Source organism: Mustelus asterias, chromosome 9, assembly GCF_964213995.1.
Source record: "Mustelus asterias chromosome 9, sMusAst1.hap1.1, whole genome shotgun sequence".
In the NCBI taxonomy this organism is placed as follows: domain Eukaryota; kingdom Metazoa; phylum Chordata; class Chondrichthyes; order Carcharhiniformes; family Triakidae; genus Mustelus; species Mustelus asterias.
This window is the reverse complement of record NC_135809.1, coordinates 64,202,719-64,225,609: the sequence shown is the minus strand read 5'-3', so window position 1 is coordinate 64,225,609 and position 22,891 is coordinate 64,202,719. Positions and strand designations below refer to the sequence as shown.

General features: G+C 44.3%; 1 protein-coding gene across 1 annotated transcript in view; it reads left to right on the top strand.

Moving 5' to 3' along the window:
* The window catches only part of tmem178bb (transmembrane protein 178Bb), a 428,056-nt gene that overhangs the window by 136,235 nt on the left and 268,930 nt on the right, over positions 1 to 22,891 (top strand). The window contains exon 2 of the mRNA XM_078220293.1: positions 10,749 to 10,862. Within this exon, the coding sequence (XP_078076419.1) occupies positions 10,749 to 10,862 (114 nt within the window). The remainder of the gene's footprint in view (positions 1 to 10,748; positions 10,863 to 22,891) is intronic.

Here is a 22,891-nt window from a genome sequence, read left to right as displayed (position 1 = left end):
AATAATGAACAGGCAGTGCCAATTTAACATGGTCCCATGACATTCGAGCTTGATCTAATTTCTGGTCCAATATCTCTCTGCACATTACTGTAAAATAATTAATGATCACAGGATACATGATTAGTATGACACCTGCTTATTCCACACATCTGTCTATGCACCTTTGCAGCCTCAAGTCCCATTACTTTCAAAGGCCTCCCTCCCAATTAATTGCACTTGACATTTCTTGCAGATCGTGAATGCTTTCTCCTGGGAAGCATTACCACCTGGACAAGCCTTACCCGTCCAATCAATTACCAGGTTTATTTTTAACATTTGAGATTAGCTTCTCCCATTTTATAAGGGGTTCTTCATGTGTACACTCTGCGTATCACAATCAAGAATGTGATTTTTGAATGAATATATTTGCCAGGAGATTGCAGACGTTTAATTTTGATGAAACTTCATTCTCATCTATTTTCAGATTCTCATTGTACTAGACCATGGGTTTATCTGGTTAGCCATGTATTAGGCGCCATGTTTGCCTGGTTAGTTAAGTGTCGGAGCTGGAGTGTGCCTGGTCAGTTATGTATTGAACCCTGAGTTTAGCTAGTTGGTTGTGCATGGTAGGATCATAGCATAAATGAATAAGCAGCAGAGGAGGAGGCCAGTCAGCCCATGGAGTTTGTTACGATGGCATGGGGGGATCGTCAACAGATCTCCCCAGGGCCATATAGAATACGAGCTCCCTCCAATCCGCTTCACACTCCTGATCCGCTCCTGCCTCCAGTCGACCGTTAGGCTGATCGCTAAGTGATGGAAAAGGCCCTTCCGTAGCGGGGTGTTAGGGAAGAAACGGACTTGAGGGGGAGGGATGTTATGATGGCCACAGAGGATGGTCAATAGATTTCCCCGTGGACCCTGAGGAATGCGAGCTCCCTTATACTGGAATACTGGAGGCTCACTCTTTAAGGAAAGGACAGCAGGGGGTTTTAAAACCAGCTGGCTCCGCTCAGGTCGGCAGTCAAAAGACTTTGGGGCTTGACCTGTACTCGGTGAGCACGTCGTAAATAAAGGATGATGGTAACGGAAGACTGGCCTCAGTTAGATTATTACAGAGTCTGTACTAGCTTTTTCAAACAGTTAGATAGGCCCACTCCTCTATGCTTTTCCCTACTGTTTTTTTCTGCCTCAAATGCTTATCAAATTTCTCATTGAAGATATTTGATATTTGAATTTGTTTCCATGACTGTATCAGGCAGAGCATTTCAGATCAGCATTTCATTGTGTAACAAACGTTTTTCTTAATTTATCTTTGGTTCTTTCATCAATCAACTTAAATCCACGTCCTCTGGTTATCGACTGTTCAGTATTGGAAACTAATGACTTTAACGATGTGGACCTCTTAGAATACAAGCTCTCTGATTAAGGCTGCAATGGCTTGTTAAATCATGGTGTCCTGCTTGTGGACATAATGTGGAGTGTCAGGGTTACTGGCACTCTGGGTTTATACTCTGGATGAGGAAGTGCCTGTGTGAGTGTTGCTTACTATGTAAATACATCTAAATTTGGTGAAGGGACACGGCCTCAGAGGAATGATGTCAGAAATCATTCTCTTTATTTACTCTATTAAACCTTTCATGATTTCAAGTACCCCTTAAAGGGGAACTACTTTTAAACAAAAATAAATCATAAATGAAACTTAAAACATTAAACCAAAATGTGATTAAAGGGGTCGATAAGGCACCCCAGTCCCTGTAGTGCCCAATGGGCACGGAATGCCATGATGATGCCAGTGGACACGGCATGCTTCCTCTCCAGGAACACCCGGCCGTGAATGTTGCCGTGTTGGAGGGGCAGATGATCAGGTCAGACGCTGCCTGGACCTGTTAAGTGTGATGTAGTTTGATGGAGTTTGATGGACAAGGGTTGCCAATTTGAATAATTGGTAGTGAGCTCCTCTCAGTCATTAATGTCAATGCTGCTGCGCTTTAAGGAGAATTTCAGAGTGTCTCTGAAATGTTTCCTTTGTCCTCTCCAGTACGGTGGCCATTTGAGAATTGAGAAAAGAGCTAAAACTTGGTGGGGGAAATGCATCGGGGAACAGTGTCCATTCCCATTGAGGTGGATGTTGCAGGAGTTTGGCTTAACTTTTGTGCAGCTGGGCTTGAAGAACGGCACTAGCATTTGTTTGATGGTCCCCACCCATTGAGCTTGTGGGATGCTGCACGGAGCAGTGCTGCAGCACGAGAGCAGATCTGCAGCACGAGAGCAGATCTGCAGCACGAGAGCAGATCTGCAGCACGAGAGCAGATCTGCAGCACGAGAGCAGATCTGCAGCACGAGAGCAGTGCAGCAGCACGAGAGCAGATCTGCAGCACGAGAGCAGATCTGCAGCACGAGAGCAGTACAGCAGCTCTCTGCAGCACGAGAGCAGTGCAGCAGCTCTCTGCAGCACGAGAGCAGCAACCCCAAATACACCTTGTACAGTGAGTTTCCAAGAAAGGACATTCAACCTCATAGTGTGAGTGCGTTCAAGATACATTTGACAGAGAATGAGGGGATTGCGGATAATGGTGAGAAAAGTTTACAAGTCTTTATTGACTCTGCTGACATAATATTTTCTCATCATAAGCAACTTTTTCACAACAACTTGAATTTTTGCAGTACATTTAGCAGAATAAAATGTTGCAGAACACTACATAGGAACATTATCTAAGGAAATTTGACACTGAGCTACATAAGGAAATGTTAGAAGACCAAAATCTTAGTTAAAAAGATGGCTTTTAAGGAGTGCATTAAAGGAGGAATGTGAGGGGGAGAGGCAGGGAGGTTTAAGGAGAGAATTCTAGATCTTATGGCCTGAGTAGTTGAATGGCTACCAATGGTGGAGAGATTACTTATAATAGAAGATGACCAAGGGGCCAGAATTGGAGGAGCACAGTTAACTTGGAAGATTGTAGGGCATGAGGTAAACGATTCAGCCTTATGCACGTCTGATCGCTGTTATTGTGTTATATTTATGGGGGCATTTTGACTTTTGTATACGAATCAGTGCTGGCCAGGGTGCTGAATTGGTATTCAAAATTACAGAAATATTACCACAGCCCTGATGTCAACTGACTATTGTACCTGTCCTGGGAATGCTGATGGGGATAGTGTAGAGGGAACTTTATTTTGTATCTAATCCTGTGCTGTACCTGTCCTGGGAGTGTTTGATTGGTTTGTTTGAAAGCTTGTGGCTTTTGCTACCAAATAAACCTGCTGGACTTTAACCTGGTGTTGTTAAACTTCTTACAGTGTTTGATTGGGACAGTGTAGAGGGAGCTTTACTCTGTATCTAACCTGTCCCGGGAGTGTTTGACGGGGACAGCGCAGAGGCAGATTTACTCTGTTTCTAACCCCGTGCTGTAACTGTCCTGGGAATGTTTGATGGAGACAGTGTAGAGGGAGCTTTACTCTGTATCTAACCCTGTGCTGTACCTGTCCTGGGAGTGATTAATGGGGATGGCGTAGAGGGAGCTTTGCTCTGTATCTAACCTTGTACTGGACCTGTCCTGGGAGTGTTTGATGGGGACAGTGCAGAGGGAGCTTTACTCTATATTCAACTCCATAATATTACTGTCCTGGGAATGTTTGATGGGGACAGTGTAGAGGGAGTTTTCGTCCGTATCTAACTCTGTGCTCTACCTGTCCTGGGAGTGTTTCACGGGGACAATGTAGGGGGAGCTTTACTCTGTATCTAGCCCCGTACTGTATCTGTCCAGGGAGTGTTTGATGAGGACAGCGCAGAGGTAGATTTACTCTGTATCAAACCCCATGCTGTAACCGTCCTGGAAATGTTTGATGGAGACAGTGGAGAGGGAGATTTACTCTGTATCTAACCTTGTGCTGTACCTGTCCTGAGTGTGTTGATGGGACAGAGAGTGCCTTAGTTTGTTTTGCTCAGGCAATTGGAGAGTTTTCCAACCACATCTGTGGAATCTGAAGACCAGGTGTGTTTTCCATCCCATGATGATTTGAGAGTAGTTTTCCTTTTCCCTAAGGACGTTGAAAGAAACTCGAGGTTGAATTGTTGAATCTTAGTTCATATTGACAATGTTAACAGCTTCCCCTTGTCTATTATAGATGCCTCCCATGAGTTAACATTGGCAAAGAAAAGCATCACTGGTTTCTATATTGACAGTTTGAAAATGAAAACAGAAATTGTTTACGAAGAATGTATTTATTTTTTTGAAGCTTATTTTCCAAGTGATTTAAGCTCAACTGTGCGGTGGATTTGAATGATTGCACTTCCCCCTGATTGGATACTGCCCTGTCAATCACAAGTGGCTCAGCTTCACTTTGTTCTTGCTGAAAATTCAGTAAAAAATTACTTCTCTTCTGAACCATGTTTATAACCTTTAAATATGAAAAGCAGAAGCATACGAGGCTGCGGGATTCTGATTCACTCTGTGCTGTTAGATATCTACAAACTCCAGGGGATTGATATCTGTCTCTTCCATTTTCTCAATCAGCAATCCCCCGCCCTCCCTCTCTGATAGTGCTGGATCCCTGTACTGACATATGTTCAAACATACTAAATAGGAGCAGAAGTAGGCCATTCGGCCGCTTGAGCCTTCTCCACCACTCAATAAGATCATGGCTGATCTGTTTGTATTGAGTTCCACAGTCCCATTTACCCCTGATAATCTTTCATTCCCTTGCCTAACAAGAATCTATCTACCTTTGCCTTAAAAATATTTAATGACCCCCACCTCCACCATCTTCTAATTTTAAAACAATGCCCCCTAACTATGGACTCACCCACAAGAGAAAATATCCACCTTGTCAAGACCATTCAGGATCTTATATACTTCGATAAGCCACCCCTCACTCTTGTAAATTCCAGTGGAAATAACCCCAGTCTGTACAATCTTTCCTAATAAGACAACCTTTTCATTCCAGGAATCAATCTAAATACCTCTTTCTGCCGGGCATCATCCTAATTCCAGAAACTGTACTTCAGTGCATCGGAAACCCGGGACCTCGTTCTCAGTATTTCCTGGTCCCGAGATTTCTTCCCATGCTTTCAGACAAACACTTTGGAGAGATACTATACTAGCTCTCCACTTGCCATCTGTGTGTAAGAGAGATGTCTATCTTGAAATGGCTGCAGTTCATTTCCCACAACTATTTGCTGCTTTTAATTATCAGTGTTGGTTTTGTGAGGGGAGTAGGTCTTCTGAAGCAGGATTACATCCAGTGTCTTGGCACATCTTATGCTAGTTAGAGGTTGGGTTTTAAAACATTCCTTGGAAAAGCTGCACTTCTCGGCACTTTTTAATGTTGATATACTGTTTTCTGGAAATTAAGTCTTAATCTCACCAACAGTATCAGGTCCCTCATTTACGTAGCATGAAACATATGACTGGTGTCTGGGTAAGTTATTCCTGCGATTCTCTCTTTGGTCTGTGGCATTTCTTCAAAATAACTTTTAAAAATATCTTACGCTCTGCACTGCCCCCAGATCATAGGATCATTCTAAGTGATACCATCTCCCTCTGCCCTCTGCCTAATGTTCCTGGTGTCCTTGGACCATTTCCCCTTGCCACATGCTGAAATCCTACTCAAAATACGGTGAGACCTATATCCTTTGCGTGGCACTGCCTGTCTGCCAACCCCCTTCTTAAGTCCACTATCAGATGAATCAATGCACCACTTAGAATAACACGGTTGTTATGAGAAAGGCTCTAATAAAGAAAAACTCAATTTGTTATCTGTTATTAATTTGTTCTCTGATATTAATCACACTGTTGCAGTATTAATCACACTGGCGCAGTATTAATCACACTGGCGCAGTATTAATCACACTGTCACAGTATTAATCACACTGTCGCAGTATTAATTACGCTGTTGCAGTATTAATCACACTATCTCAGCATTAACCACACTGTCTCAGTATTAATCAAACTGTTGCAGTATTAATCACACTGTCTCAGTATTTATCACACTCACAATATTTATCACAGCATAGTGTGGGCCTCGGGCCTTCCAGTGCAATGTGGGCCTTGGGGCCTTCCAGTGCAATGTGGGCCTTGGGGCCTTCCAGCACAGCGTGGGCCTTGAGCCTTCCAGTGCAATGTGGGCCTTGGGACCTTCCAGCGCAGTATAGGCCTCAGGCCTTCTAGTGCAGTTTGGGTCTTGGGCCTTCTAGTACACTGTGGGCCTTGGGCCTTCCAGCGCAGTGTAGGCCTCAGGCCTTCCAGTGCAGTGTGGGTCTCGGGACTTTCCAGTGCAGTGTGGGCCTTGGGCCTTCTAGTACACTGTGGGCCTCGGGCCTTCTAGTACACTGTGGGCCTCAGGCCTTCCAGCGCAGTGTGGGCCTCGGCTTTCCAGCATAGTGTGAGCCTCGGGTCTTCTGCAGTGTGGGTCTCAGCACCACACTGCTGAGACTAGCCAACCAAGCACAGACTGTGACTAGGACCTGAGCCTTTCCTGTGGTGCTCTGTGTGGAGTTTTCCCAATAGAGAAATCAGGCACGTTCTTAGCCTGCGGCCCGATGAGCAGTCGAAAAGCGAGATGGGGCTTGTATTCTCACCAGGCTGCTTGGTTCAGGAACCTTCAGTTTGACAGATAAGAAAAGCACCAATGTAGGTTTTTAATAACATTTGTCACAGGAGCTTTCTGTTTGAAAATCTCCCTTGAGACTGCCTTCTGCCTTATAGATACCTTGGATACCAATCAAAGAATTCCATAGTCCAGGAGGAATTCACAAGGTGGTGCTGCAAGGCAATGTACGATCCCTTTCACAGCATCTCTTGTCTGTGAGATTGAGAAGCAGTGCTATTTCAAGTTGTAGTCACAGACAAAATGCAAGGGTTGCTAAGCAGCTGAATTGGAGTCAATGCTATTAAAGATCTCTGTGCTGCGAGTTTGGAATCAATGAGACTGTCAGCAATTTGAGAGCAGTCACATTGACAATTGGTTGTCAGGTAGCTGTGTAATTAAATGGGTGCAGTAATAAATTGGTTATATTACTGTACCAATAATCCAGAGAAAATAACTGCAGAGATTAGGTTACTGGATGAGAACCCAGAGAATATCAGCCTGAATCTCAACATGATAGCTTGAAATCTGAATCTTCCTTTTAAAAAATTGAATGTAACAAACTGTTAAGAGTAAAACTGACTGTGAAGCTGTCAGATTGTCATAAAAACAAAGCTGGACCCCACCCCCGGGGTTGTGCCAGGGGGCAGTGCCAGGGCATATCCCTGTCCCTGAAATAAGCAAAGCCAGTGAGCTGCTGGTGAGGGTTATAGTGTTCCCTTCAAAATCTGCCCTGGACAAAGGGTCTGGGGTCATGCTTGCAGCAGGAGACGAGAGGTTGGGGCTGCTAGCAGGAGGTGAGGGGGGAACACACAGTGAGGAGAGAGGACAAATTGGGAAATTAGTTCTGAAAGAGAAGCGAAGGAATCAATCTGACAAGTGGGAAATCAGGCAGGAGATGGAAATGCTCCAGTGCCTGTCACTCTGAACCTGCTCATCAAGTGTGCAGAATCTGGCTGTTTATTCTAGTTATAATGTAAGTTGTGCGTTCCTTCAACTGTCTGCTCAGATAACATTAAACTGAGAGGAGGAGATTTTCCTGTTTCCTGACCAATGGTCTTCAGCCACCACCATCAGAAACAACTGACCTATTTACCCAGGGCACAACAGTTGGTGTGATCTTTCCCTTATTCCTTCATGGGACATGGGCATCTCTGGCAGGGCCAGCATTTGTTTGCCCATCCCTAATTACCCTGGTATTGAGTGGCTTGCTTGGCCTTTTCAGAGGGTAGTTAAGAGTCAACCACATTGCTATGGGTCTGGAGTCATATGTAGGCCAGACTGAGTAAGGATGGCAGATTTCCTTCCCTAAAGGACATTAGACAATGCAGCAGCATAGGTTCCTCAAGTTCCTGGGTGATTGGAAAAAGGCGCAGAGCTTGAACATACTGACCTGTCAACTAATCAGTATCTTTCCTTGTAGTATTGATTGCACTGATCTTTTGAAATTTGGCATTCTTGTGTTTGTCCTGATGAATGCAAGATGGAAAGATTCGACAATGTGTTTCTCTTTTCCATGATGTTCAAGTTCTGTATTTTCTGTCTCAAAATTGAAATCTTGCTGCATGGGAAGCAAAGTGAGCCAGCAAGCACAGGGGGTGATGGGTTTCCGGGAGTTGGTGGGAGTTTGGATCTGGCCAGCTGCATGTTAAATGAGCTCAGGTTTACGGGGAACAGGCTGGGAAGATGGGAGGTTGGCCAGGAGCATTTGGGAATAGCTGAATTTGGAGCTAACAAAAGGACAGATGTGGATCTCTGCAGCTAGTGTGGAGTCGGACAATGTTACAAGGACGTAGACGGTCTTAGTGATGGAGTGGGTTTGGGACCTGAAGCTCACTTCCAGGAGGAAGAGGATGTCAAGGTTGTAAACAGACTGGGACCAGCCTCAGGCAGGGGAGGGAAGCAGAATTTGTGATAGGACCCAAAGACAGTTGGTGGAATTTTATCATCCCAGGGTGACCTCAGGCAGGGGGAGGAGTGCATAGCTCGCTGGCTCCCCTGCTGGCTTTTCCCGCCATATATATTTGATACTTAGCTAAAAAGAATCCTGGAGGCGGGTGCCACAATGTCACAAAGACCTATTCAATTGAAGACCCCCTCTCTGGCAGTGCACCCTTGTACATAGAAACATAGAAACTCAAAGCAGGAGTAGGCCATTCAGCCCTTCGAGCCTGCCCCACCAGGATCATGGTGATCATCAAATTCAATATCCTGATCCCCCTTCCCCCCCATTTCCCTTGATCCCTTTAGCCCCAATAGAAACTGCCCCTGGCGCTGCCTCCTGGGGGCCATTCCAGGGGACAGTACCAGGGTACTGCCAGGGCATGATCCTCTCTCCCTGAAGGCTGTGCCGGGGGCAATAACAGAGCACAGGTATGACCCTCTCCCCTTTGGGGCAGTGCCAGGGGACAGCATCCAGGCAGTGCCAGGAGACAGTGCCAGGGCATGACCCTCTCCTCGCTGATCAAGAACTGTTGTAAACCCCTCATTTCCTCAGGGGGTGGGGGGTAATCCTAATGTTGGGGGATTATAGAGTGAGAATGTATGATAGAGAGATACCCGACATTTCATGGCGGGAACTTCATTATGGCATTGGGGGGGGATGAGGGGGTGATGTTTACAGAGACAATCTGAATGGGAAATCTCACCGGTATAAAAGCCGTTTGGAAACTCCCATTGGATTCTCTGCTCCACCAGCTTTGGGGAAACGGGGGTGGAGAATTCCAGCCAATGCTTTGGTCTTTCCAATAATGACTTGGGGGATATTTTGACTCATCCAGCACCGGAAGTTGGAGAAGCAGCGTGACGGATCACTGGGAATGGATGGGTGGAAAGAGATGCCATATGTAGCCCTAGTGACACTGTCAGAAATGTAAGTCCCTTTAAGTGTAAACCAGGACGAGCTGCAGACTCAATTGGGAGCTGGTGATGTTGCCTGTAAGAGCTGGATTTCCCCAGTAGGGTGTGGTTTCTGAACAGGATCCCGAATCAAAGAGTGGAAACTGATACTGATCTATAGTGTAAAGAATAAAACATTGTGAATCACAGAATGGCTTCTGCTGCCTGACACGATAAAGGGCTATCCATCTATAAAACACAAGCATTACAGCACAGCCCTGTCAGTGGGGGCATTGTGCTGTCTTTGGATGCATACCTGCTTTTTACTTTCTTCTATTGATGAAATGTTAAAGAAAAGATGTCACATTGACGAGGATTGTTACATTTGTGTGCATCCTGGTCCATCTGTAGAGAATTAATGGAACTTCTAGAATGTTTCATTTCTGCCAAGATGAGGCTGATGCAGCTGTGATGAGTCTACTCGTGAGGGACTAAGTAAGGAAGGCAATAGGAGACTGCATGTTAATTCAGAAGCTATCCAGATTAATAAAAAACTACAGTGTTGAATAATTAAATATTCTTTAAATAATTAAAGATCAAGTTTGTGCTCGTTTGTAACAGGGAATTCCAGCATTTCCCCAACAGTCCCCTGAAATTCTTTTTCATCCTTTTTGATGTATCAGTGAGGCAATCTTTAACTTTAGTGTGAATGTGCCGAGTGAGTGAGTGAATCGATGGGCGCCATTCTCCCAGTGATTTCTGCTGGTAAAGGTGTGCCGGACCTAAAGGGGGGGAATTTTCCCATCCCACCCACCACGGGAGTAGTGACCATGCAAAGGTCCGTTGACCTCGGGAGGGATTGTCCAGTTTTGGGGCGAGGGCTGCTAGAAAATCCCGCCCAAAAATTCCGGCAAGGACAGATTTGACTTTTCATCCAGCCAGGTCTTGTGTTAGGAAAATGGTCTGAGAAGATGGAGAGGATGAACCAGAGACTGATTGACAGATAGAGAGAGAAAATATAGGAGCAAGGGAGTGAGAGACAAAGAAAGAAAGTGGGAGGGAGGAGAATTTGAGGGAAAGAGTGAGAGTGGGGGACAGAGTTTGAGAAACGAATTTCAGACAAAAAGAAATAGATAGAGCGAAAAAGAGTGAGAGATGGGTGACAATGAGAGATGGGGAGACAGAGAAAAAGAGAATGACAGTGAGAGGAGGAGCAAGAGAGCGAAAGAGGGTGACAGAGAAAGCAACTCCATGGTAACAGTGGGTAATCTGTATAGGAAGATGTGATGTGCAGTCTTCTTGTCAAAAGTGCCTAACACCTTTGTTTGTTTCTCTCCTCTCAGGTGTGATAAACAGATGTACACCAATCAAATATCACTACTCCTCAGCAATCCTTCCGAAAAACCTTTCATACAACATCACTAAAACCATCCGACAAGATGAGTGGCACTCCTTGCGTAAGTCTAGAAACTCTCCTAGTAACTTCTCCCTTAATGGGGCCAAGTGATTGAGTGGGAATACTGGGCAGCATCTCCTGGCGATGGCGTGCAGTGATTTCTGTAATTTGTTTGTACAAAGTTGAATTCTACAGCAAATTAAGTTGTCTGGAATAAATGACGGGGTGGGGGGAGGGGCGGTGAGGACGATGCAAAATGAGGCCAGTTTGATGAATAGGGAGCAGTGAGTCAACTCGATTGATCTCATGATGCTGTGACGGTGTTATTTGGGTGGGCATGGAGACTGTGCTGTGCTGAGGTAAAGCAACATTCAATAATTTACACTGTTGTTTGGTTGGCAGCTATCATGGTCTTTCTCAATACCCTGCTGTACTGTCTGTAAGCCAAGTCTCTCTTCACAAACACTGAGCTGGAGGCTTTTGCTGTGTACTTTGAGTGTATTATATTCAGTGTCTATTTTGTTTTAATCTGCTCACTCGGAATTTAAGCTTGGTGACTATCAATGTAACGTTCGCAATGATTCCAGAATATACTGAAAGAAACATTACCATTTCAGCAGATATTGGGCATATAAGAGTTAAATACTGGTATAGTGTGTTAAAATTGTTGTTGTCATGTCAATGCCATTGTTGCGATTCAGTGAAGTAGGTTATGGGTAGTCATTGGGCACGAATCCTACCTGCCATTCACTCCACACTCCCGCTGCAGCGAGGTCGGAGAATTTGGCAGCCAGACTGAACAAAGTCAATAAACACTCTCAACAAAGAAAGGCTCTTATATTCTTGTTTTAACTTCACCAGTCAGCTTGGATCCTGTTAACATATACAACACATAATGGACAGTTGTATTGTTACAGAACTGTTTAATGTATCAATCCCAGGAGGCCTAACTAATCCAACATAGTTTAACATTGTGGTAATACTCTTAATTCATTGTTTCAAGTTTTTCCCAACTCTATGTTCTTCCCAGGTGCAACCCGTGTTTGTTTAATGATCCTGAGGGCTGGCCTCTGGGAAGATAATGATGTATTTCTCCACGGATCTGAGCATGGGATTGCTGGGGATATAGGGCAAAGACCATAGTCTTCTGCATAGGTGGGGAGCTAGAGACAGATGCAGGCAGAGAGAGAGTGAGAGAGACAGATAGACAGAGAGACAGAGAGGGGGGAGGGAGTTAGAGAAAGAGGAAGCTGGTGACAGAGAGGGAGTTGGAGACACGAGCCTCAGTTAGTGAGAGGTAGAGAGAAATCGACAGAAGATACATACTGTTGCACTGACTATCTGCTCACGGCTATTTTAAACTGAACAGCTGATATAAGTAACCCAGGGTGGGCATCCCATGATGACCATGTGCAGTTTCTGAATGTGTGTCACCCTATTTGTATCCCAGCTGCATTTAAATGGCCAAGTATAGAAAGCTCCATTCCTCAGAGGTGACCAGCACAAAATCCATTTTTGTACCTAACAAAACCACAAGTATCCTGTGATAGCTCATTACCATCTGGAAGGAGATTGGAAAAAGATTTACTTTTGTGTGATTATTAATAACTGATTGGTTGGTTGTCTGGTCAATAAACTGCTAGTCTCCCAGATTTTAAGCCAGTACCGTCCCTCTTAACTCCAAAGCCAGTGGTCACATCCTCTACAAAGTCAGAAATGGCCGAAAAGATCTCCTGGTTCAAACACATCACAGTGTTCTAACACTCACCGCAAAAAGAACACACATAAAATAATGATTTGATTTGATTTGATTTGATTTATTGTTGTCACATGTATTAGTATACAGTGCAAAGTATTGTTTCTTGCACGCTATACAAAGCATACTGTACATAGAGAAGGAAAGGAGAGAGTGTAGATGTAGTGTTACAGTCAGAGCTAGGGTTCAAGAGAAAGATCAACTTAATGTAGGTCCATTCAAAAATCTGATGGCAGCAGGGAAGAAGCTGTTCTCGAGTCAGTTGGTATGTGATCTCAAACTTTTGTATCTTTTTCCTGATGGAAAAAGGTGGAAGAGAGAGTGGGAGGCTGGTTTGAGTGATGAACTGGGCTTTGTTTACGACCCTTTGTAGTTTCTTGCAGTGTTGGACTGAGCAGGAGCCATACCAAGCAGTGATACAACCAGAAAGAATATCTTCTACGGTGCATCTGTAAAAGTTGGTGAAAGTCATAGCTGACGTGCCAAATTTCTTTAGTCTTCTGAGAAAGTGGGCTTTCTTAACTATAGTGTCGGCATGGAGGGTTATTAGGACAGGTTGTTAGTGATCTGGACACCTAAAAACTTGAAGTTCTTGACCATTTCTACTTCGTCCCCATTGATGTAGACAGGGACATGTCCTCCACTATGCTTCCTAAAGTTGATGACCATCTCCTTCGTTTTGTTGACATTGAGGGAGAGATTATTGTCATTGAACCAGTTCACCAGATTCTCTATCTCTTTCCTGAGCTTCTTCTCATCATTGTTTGTGATCCGACCCACTATGGTGGTGTCATCAGCAAACTTGAAAATCGAGTTGCAGGGGAATATGACCACATAGTCATAGGTGTATAAGGAGTATAGTAAGGGGCTGAGGAGAGAGCGTTGAGGGGCACAATGTTGAGGTTGATCGTGGAGAAAGTTTTGTTGCCTATCCTTACTGATTGTGGTCTTGTGGGTTAGGAAGTTCAGGATCCAGTCACAGGGAGGAGCCGAGCCCCAGGCCACGGAGTTTGGAGATGAGTTTTGTAGGAATAATGGTGTTGAAGGCTGAGCTGTAGTCGCTAAATAGGAGTCTGACATAAGTGCCTTTGTTATCTAGGTGTTCCAGGGTTGAGTGCAGGACCAGGGAGATGGCATCTGCTGTGGACCTGTTGCGGTGGTAGGCAAACTGTAGTGGATCCAGGCAATCTGGGAAACCAAAATAGTGAACATGTTAATCAAATTATCTTGCTGATTTGGTGAATGTGATGGAGTGAATGTGAAATAATTGACATTGTATAAGTTACTCTTCACATAGCTCACTGTTACCAATATCCTAAAAAAGACACATTCTAAAGGTCTTGTGAAAAAATTCTAACATAAAGGATTGATAGAACGTGATTACGGAACATCAGATCACAAGAAGCAGGGGTAGAGCAGCAGTAGGCCGTTTGGCCCATCAAGCCTGCTCCACCATCCAAACTCCAATAAGATCATGGCTGAGCTAACTGTGGTCTTAACTCCACATTCTTGCCTTGATATAATCCTTGATTCCCTCCCTTGGACGTCCAGAATCGAATTATCTCAGCCTTGAGTACATTCAATGACCCAGCCTCTACTTCTCTCTATGGTAGTGAATTCCAGAGATTAATGCACCTTTGAGTTAAGTTAAGTTTATTTCTTCGTCACAAGTAATGCTTACATTAACATTGCAATAAAGTTACTGTGAAATTCCCCTTGTTGCCACACTCCGGCGCCTGTTCAGGTCAATGCACCTAACCAGCACGTCTTTCAGACTGTAGGAAGAAACTGGAGCACCCGGAGGAAACCCACACAGACACGGAGAGAACGTGCAAACTCCACAGACAGTGACCCAAACCGGAATCGAACCGAGTCCCTGGCGCTATGAGGCAGCAATGCTAACCAATGTGCCACCGTTTGAGAAGAAGTTTTTCCTCATTCCGTCTTACATGGGAATTCCCTTATTTTTAAACTATGTTCCCTTGTTCTAGATTTCCCCACGAGAAGAAACATTCAGTATCTACCTTGTCAAGTCCCCTCAGGATCTTAAATGTTTCAACAAGATTAACTAGCATTATTCTAAACTCTAATCAGTATGGACTCAACCTGCTTTCCTCATTCAATAACATCTTCATTTCAGGAATTAACCTAGTGAACTTTCTATGAACTGCCTCCAATGCATGTATATCCCTCCTTATTTAAGAAAAGGGAAACTGTATACAGTACTCCAGGTTCAGTCTCACTAATGCCCTCTACAATTGTAACGAGACTTTCCTACTCTTATATTTCATCCCCTTTGCAATAAAGGCTAACATTCCATTTGCCTTCCTAAGTACTTGCTGTACCTGTATGCTAAATCTTTGTGATTCACAAACAAGTTCCCTATGTACCTCAGCATTCTGCAATCATGCTCCATTTAAGGAATACACTGCTTTTCTATACTTCATGCTAAAGTGGACAGATTCACATTTTCCCACATTATACTCCACATGACAAATTCTTGCCCAATCACTTAACCTATCCTTTTCCCTTTTGTATCCTCCACATGTTTCCCTACCCATCTTTGTGTCATCAGAAAGGTTGGCTACAATGTAGTGTGTCCCTTTATCCAAGGAATTTTATAGACTATAAATAGCTAGACCACAGCACTGATTCTGTTATTACATTTGACAATTTGAAAGTTTCCTGTTAGCCAATCCTCTATCCATGCTAATATACCAACCCTGACACATTGAACTCTTACCTTGTGTAGTAACCTTTTATGTGGCGCCTTATTGAATGCCTTTTGGAAATCCCGTTTATTCACCTTGCTTGTTACATCCTAAAAGAGCTCTAACAAATTTGTCAAACACAATTTCTCTGTGACAAAACCATGTTGATTCTCTTTGATTATATGATGACTTTCTAAATGTCTTGCTGTCACTTCCTTAATAATGGATTCTTGATTTTTTCCAAAGGCTGTAGTCCCCCAGGATCAGATAGTCTCCATTCTATGGTTGTAAAAGAAGTGTTTGCCGAGATAGTGGATGCATTAGTTGTGATCTTCCAAAATTCCCTAAATTCTGGAGAGGCTAACTGGCCTGTTGTTTCCCGCTTTCTGTTTTCTTTCCTTTCTTGAATGAAGTTGTTACATTTGCAGCTTTTGAATTCACTGGGATTTTTTCTTCGCTATTTCCCACCTCCACCCAAACAGATTCTACATTTGGTTCTTTCGAACTAAGATAATTTCTCTCTACTGTCTTGACCTCCTCCTTTATTAACGGAGCCTCGTCACTCCCTTTTCCTTTCTTCTTCCAAAAATTTCAACTATCTTTGAGTTTTCAGTCTCCAGCTTTGGTCACCATGCAACCACATCTCTGTAATGATGATCATATCGTACTAGAACACTTAGGCCCAGCACAGTGAAGACCAGCCCATTGGTACAGCTTCCTCCTTCCCCAGTACTGGTGCCAATGCCCCATGAATCAAAAGCTATTTCTCCCACACCAACCTTTGAGCCACATATTCAACTCTCTGATCTTATTTACTATATGCTAATTTGCTGGTGATTTAGGTAGTAATGTAGAGATTATTACCTTTGTGATTCTACCTTTTAATTTCACCCCTAGCTGCTCATACTCGCTCAGAATCCAATTCTGAGTCCTAACTATGGTCTTGTCTATACTTATATTTTTTTTTAATGTTAAACTGAGGGCCCGTCTGCTGCTTCCAATGGTTCAGGCAGCCTGGTGAATGTCCCATGGCACTATGTGAAGAGCAGGGAATTCTCCCAGTGTCCTGGTCAACATTTGTCTCACCAAAATCAGATCAACTTGTCCTTCGCCTCATTTTCTGCGCACATGTCAATGTCAATGTCTTAGGTGTGACACATGTCTTCTAGTCCTTGCTGTGGCCACCCACGCCAGTCCTGGTCCACTCTGAATCGCAGCATTCCTGCCACATATCTGTTACCTCCACTGTTTTCTCTGATATTGAACTCCAAAACTAAGGGAACAAAGATGCTGACATGCAGGAAGTTGAAAGAAATCAACTTGTATTCGATGATGGAATAACTCTTGTAGGCTCCGGATCAGTGGGAATTGCTGAGAACAGCAGTCACACATGACTGAACAGCAGGTCAGAGAACAGCAACATCAACTTTCTTATATCCTTTCATGGGATTGGGCATTACTGACAAGAGCAGCATTGTTGCCCATCCCTAATTACCCTTGAGCTGACCATTTCGGAGGGCAGTTAAGAGTCAACCATGTTGCTGTGGCTCTGGAGTCATATGTAGGCCAGACCAGGTATGGATGACAGATTTCCTTCCCTAAAGTGAAACCAGTTGGGTTTTTAATGACACAGTGGTTTCAAGACCAGCTTTTAATTCCAGATTTGTTAATTGAATTTAAATTACACTGGATACCATGGTGGGATTTGAACCGTTGTTGCTAAAGCATTAGCCTGGGCCTCTGGATTGCTAGTACAGTGACAATACTGCTGCTTCCAATGGTTCAGGCAGCCTGGTGAATGTCCCATGGCACTATGTGAAGAGCAGGGAATTCTCCCAGTGTCCTGGTCAACATTTGTCTCACCAAAATCAGATTAACTTGTCCTTCACCTCATTTTCTGCGCACATGTCAATGTCTTAGGTGTGACGCATGTTTTCTAGTCCTTGCTGTGGCCACCCACGCCAGTCCTGGTCCACTCTGAATTGCAGCATCCCTACCACCTATACAGTGACTACACCACCACCTGCAGTTTAAATCAAAAAAAGTGTTTTGCCTGAATGAGGGACCTGAATTTAACCCTGTGCATCTGAATTCCCTGCCTTGGGTGAGCAGAAACTTTGTTCAGTTAAACATTGGTACCACTGAAGCCATTAGGCAGGATTTTCTGGCCCTTCCTGCCATCATGATCTTCCAGTCCCGCTGAAGACAACCCTTCATGGCGAACCACGCATTACACCGTAGACATCACCAGGACTGGAAGATCTTACCGGCAGCCAATGGTGAGTCACCCCCACCACCAGAAAACATGCTGGAAAATCCAGCCCTTTGTCTTTGCCCACATGCCTGGTTGTGACTGGATATTATAATCACATGTACATGATTGGACTGTAATGAAGTAGCCTAGTTATGTATATTTAAACATGCACAACTGGGTAGAGATAAGAGAATAAGTATGTGCGACATAGGGATTGCAAACAAACTATTATCTCTACATCGGTATAAGAACAATGTTTTGTAGTTGATCAAGACGTTTATGCTCCATCTTGTATGGGTATGGCTTCCTTGCATATGCTTGAATAAACCAGTGACCAAAAAAGCTTGAGTCTCATTTGGTCTGTGTGGAATTGGAGGGTAATCATTCCCCCACTTCGGGTGAGCAGGAATTGGTGCGAGATAGGAAATGGGCAGCATAGTTTTAAATGTCGCAAAGTGCAAACAGGGTGAAAGGTTTGGGTAAGGTCTTACTGCAGTTGATAAATTGTGAAAACCCAGCCCCTGATTTCATTACCCAATTCTGCCGCTGTCTGATGGTGATGAAGGCAATCCTGGCATCTCATTGGATCCTAAATTGAGCTTCCAACCCTATCTCTTCACCATCACGAAGATCACCTATTTCCAATTCCGTAATATTGTCCTTCTCCACCCTAACCTCAACCCATCTCTAGCTGAGACCCTCATCCATCCCATTGTCACTCCAGGTAATGGCACTGCATCTCTATTCCATAGCTGTCTGAGGTGCCCTCCCACCTTTCACCCTGTTTGTACTTTGCAACATTTGAAACTATGCTGCCCATATCCTATCTCGCACCAATTCCTGCTCACCCAAAGTGGGGGAATGATTACCCTCCAATTCCACACAGACCAAATGAGACTCAAGCTTTTTTGGTCACTGGTTTATTCAAGCATATGCAAGGAAGCCATACCCATACAAGATGGAGCATAAACGTCTTGATCAACTACAAAACATTGTTCTTACACCGATGTAGAGATAATAGTTTGTTTGCAATCCCTATGTCGCACATCCTTATTCTCTTATCTCTACCCCGTTGTGCATGTTTAAATATACATAACTAGGCTACTTCATTACAGTCCAATCATGTACATGTGATTATAATATCCAGTCACAACCAGGCATGTGGGCAAAATAGGAGCCATCTGGGATTAGGGTATTGAATTCGATGATCAACCATGATCATGATGAATGATGGAGCAGGCCCAAAGGGCCGAATGGTCTGTTCCTCCTATTTTCTAATACTTTGACCTTTTTCTACACTAATAACATGTGACTACTATTTTTTAATTCATTCATGGGTATTGGGTGTCACTAGCTAGGCAAGCATTTATTGCCTATCCCTCATTGGGGGCAGGTCTGGACACACAGGTTTTTACAACAATCATTTCATGGTCATCGTTAGACTTTTAATAACAGATTTTCATTGAATTCAGATTTCACTATCTGCCATAGTGGGATTTGAACGCGGGTCCCCAGAGCATTACCTTGGCTCTCTGGATTACTAATCCAATGACAATACCACTACACCACCATGTCCCCTAAATGTGTTTAGTCCAGACTTCAGTATTTCTGGCCTTGCTTTTAACCCCTTCACTCACCTAATACTTACCTGCCTGCATTGACTACAACTACTTGAACACCTCTAACATAAAATTCTCATCCTTGCATTTTATTCCTTCCAGGGTATTGTGCTGTCAATGCTGCCCCCAAACCATTGCAACCGGCTGACAGGAGATACTTTGATCCTGTCAACCTGATCCTAGCTCCCAAAGGTAGTATCTAACCCACATCACCGACGCCTCTCCATCCCTAATTCCAAAGCTATTGTGAATTTGGAGCAATTATTATGATGAGGCCAGTACACCGAGCAGGCTATCATCCCAGATGACTCTGTTAGCACCAATCACACACCCATCTCTCCAGAAAGGTCACTTTTCATTTACTTGGTTTATTGGTTCTGTGCAGTTCATTGATTTTTCTGATTGAATTCTTTATGAGGGAAAATAAACGAGTGACCCATGCTTGGTAGCACAAGCCAAGGACAGTATAATCCCAAACAATTCGAATCAGCAGGAGGGAGTGGAAGTCTCAGGATGGGGAGAAGCTTTTGAAAGCTTGTGAATGAATGGAGCAACACAGACAAAGAAAACAGGAAATAGGAACAGGGTTAGACCACTCGGCCCATCAAACCTATTCTGCCAATCAGTAGCTAATCTACTCATGGCTAATCTTCGGCTTCAAATTCATTTTCCTGCTTTTCCCCGTATCCCATAATTTCCTAAGAGAGCAGAAATCTGTAAATCCTACCGGCCTTAAATGTGTTCAATGAAGGAACAACCAGAATCTTCTGGGATAGAGAATTCCGAAGATTCACAACCCTTTGAGTGGCAAAATTTCTCCTTATCTTAATCCTAAATGATCGGCCCCTTATCCTGAGCCTGTGCCCCTGTGTTTTAGATTCCTCAACCAATGGAAATAATTGTTATGGGTCCATCCTATCAATGCTTTAGAATTTTATAGATTTCAATGAGATTGTCCCTCATTCTTCTACACTCCAGAGAAAATAAACCCAGTTTACTTAGTCTGTCATCATAGGACAACCCACTCATCCCGGGGACCAATGCAGTGAACCTTTACTGTACCATTTCCAATGCAAGTATATCCTCTGGTAAATATGAAGACCAAAGCTGGATGAGGTAGCCTCAGCTTCAATCCCCACCCTGGCCAATCTCTGTTGGAGCCTAATAACTGGTCTCTGCCAGAGAGGTTTTAACAAATAGCCAATTGTTCTTACTCCAGCCAGTTTACTTTGATTTCAGCACTCTTACCCCTGAGTAAGGTCATGAGTTCAAATCCTGAACATGAAATCCACATTGATGCTTTCAGTGCCATATTGAGGGAGGGCAGCACTGTTGAAGGTGCTGGGTATTTGATCAGATATTAAACCAAAGCCCCATCTGCCATGACCCCATGGCCACTATTTGAAGAAGAACAGGGGTGTTCTACCCAGCTTCTGGCCAGTGTCTGCCCTTGAATGAATATTACTAAAAGGGATTATCACATTGCTTTTTGTGGGAGTTTGTTTTTGAGGGAGCTTGCTTGATGAGCACATTGACTGCTGCATTTCTTGAATTATATAAGTGATTGCACTTTTGGGTAGCTGACTGTGTGTGTGTGCGTGCGTGTGCGTGCGTGTGTGCGTGCGTGTGTGCGTGCGTGCATGTGTGTGTGCTTGCATGCGTGCGTGCGTGTGTGTGTGTGCGTGCATGTGTGTGTGCGTGCATGTGTGTGTGCGTGTGTGCATGTGTGTGTGTGAGTATGCCCAGTGATGGACTGGTGCCCGTCCTTGGTGTACCCTGCCGAATGCCCAGTGTCTGTCAGGATAGGCTCCAACGCCCTGCGACCCTGAATTGAAGTAAACGGTGAAGTGAAGATTGCATTTTATTCAATATAAAGTGCTTTCTTCCTTGACTTGAACTCTTGATTCATCACAGCCCCAATGAGGCTACTTGGAGGCCCTGAAGCAATCCCCCCATTGTGCCCACAGTGAAAATCTGTTTAAGATGGCAGTAGGTGGCTCGGTCTAATAAGCAATTAGCACCTTCACTGGAGAAGGCGAGGAACCTGCACGTGATGGAAACAAATGGAGGACATGCGGAAGAGAAAGTACTTTGGAAGAGAAAGCTTGGCAGTAAATATTTTACACCTCGATACCAAGTGCTTTTTAAGTAATCCCATCAACAGTTCACCACTGACAGTTTGCAGAGATGGGATGAGGCATTGCTTGTTTGTTCTGATTAAGATGAAGCCGGGGAAGGAATTTAAAGTTATCTGTCAATATTTTAAGGGATTTGGCTGCCTCAGCTCACAAAAAGCACCAAGAAGAATTCTTTTTTTTGCAGTGCGGCTGATCCAGCAGTGCTTTTGGGAAGGGAGAGCTGAACTGATCTTATCAATGCTGTTTGATTTCTGGTCATTATATTGATTGTTTAACAGAGCCTTTAAGAGGGCCAGAGCAGGAACTCTCTTGCGAATATAATATTTACCAACAGCAGTAAGATCTTACCCAAACCAGCAGGGGTTGAGAAAGGATCAGGCCAGCTCACATCACCATCTTACTCAAAAACAAGTTGTTCTTTCCACTCCTTTGCAGCAGTTTGTTGTTCTGAAGTGTGCTCGCCAGATTGAATGCATTTGTGTGTGTGTGTATTTGTGATTTTGTGGTTGTGAGTGATTGTGATGGCATCTCTGGGTGTGTTTTAGATGATGATTGTGAATATATTTGAATGTGTGTTTGAGACGATGGCTGTGTGTGTGAATGAGAGAGTGTGTGTGTGTGTGTGGTGTGTGTGTGTGTATGTGTGGTGTGTGTGTGTGTGGGGGGGGGGTGTGTGTGTGTGTGTGGTGTGTGTGTATGTGTGGGGGGTGTGTGTGTGTGGTGTGTGTGTATGTGTGGTGTGTGTGTGTGGGGGGGGTGTGTGTATGTGTGGTGTGTGTGTGTGGGGGGGGTGTGTGTGTGTGGGGTGTGTGTATGTGTGGTGTGTGTGTGGTGTGTGGTGTGTGTGTGTATGTGTGGTGTGTGTGTGGGGGGTGTGTGTGTGTGTGTGGGGGGTGTGTGTGTGTGGTGTGTGTGTGGGGGGTGTGTGTGTGTGTGTGGTGTGTGTGTGTGGTGTGTGTGTATGTGTGGGGGGTGTGTGTATGTGTGGTGTGTGTGTGTGGGGGGGGTGTGTGTGTGTGTGGGGTGTGTGTGTGTGTGTGTGGTGTGTGTGTGTGTGTGTGAGGGGTGCGCATGCACATGATATTTGTGACTGAGTGGGTTTGAGTGTTTCTGAGGATGGGGGATGTGGAAAGGTTTCTATAGTGTCTTATTCATTACAATATTACCCCAGCAAGGGGCCTCGATTTCAAGCAGCTTGTTTTTAAACTACCTGACCTTTCCTTTTCACCAGGCACTGTGCTCTCATTAAATATTGAATGACTCCTTGCAGCCCCTGAGGTGCGTGTGGAATCTAATTGCAGATTGAAGTATTTCATCCAGGATTGCCCTGTGCCCTTAGGCGCTGTGGGTTCTTTCTCTCTCTCTCTATCTGTGTCTCTATCTACTCAGGGGTGCAGGATGACATCCAACTGAACTCTCATTGTCCACCTTTCCTTGAGGCTGTGTGCTTCTCTATATATTGTCAAGCGGAGGAGGCTGAAGGTTGGGAATATGAGCGAATGGAATTTGTTGGTGTGATACCTGGCAGGTGCCAGCTGGTTAGGTCTGCACCTACCAGTGGGTTAACTGGCCAGAGCGGGCAATAGGTCAGCTTTTGTTGGGGAGGGAGAGA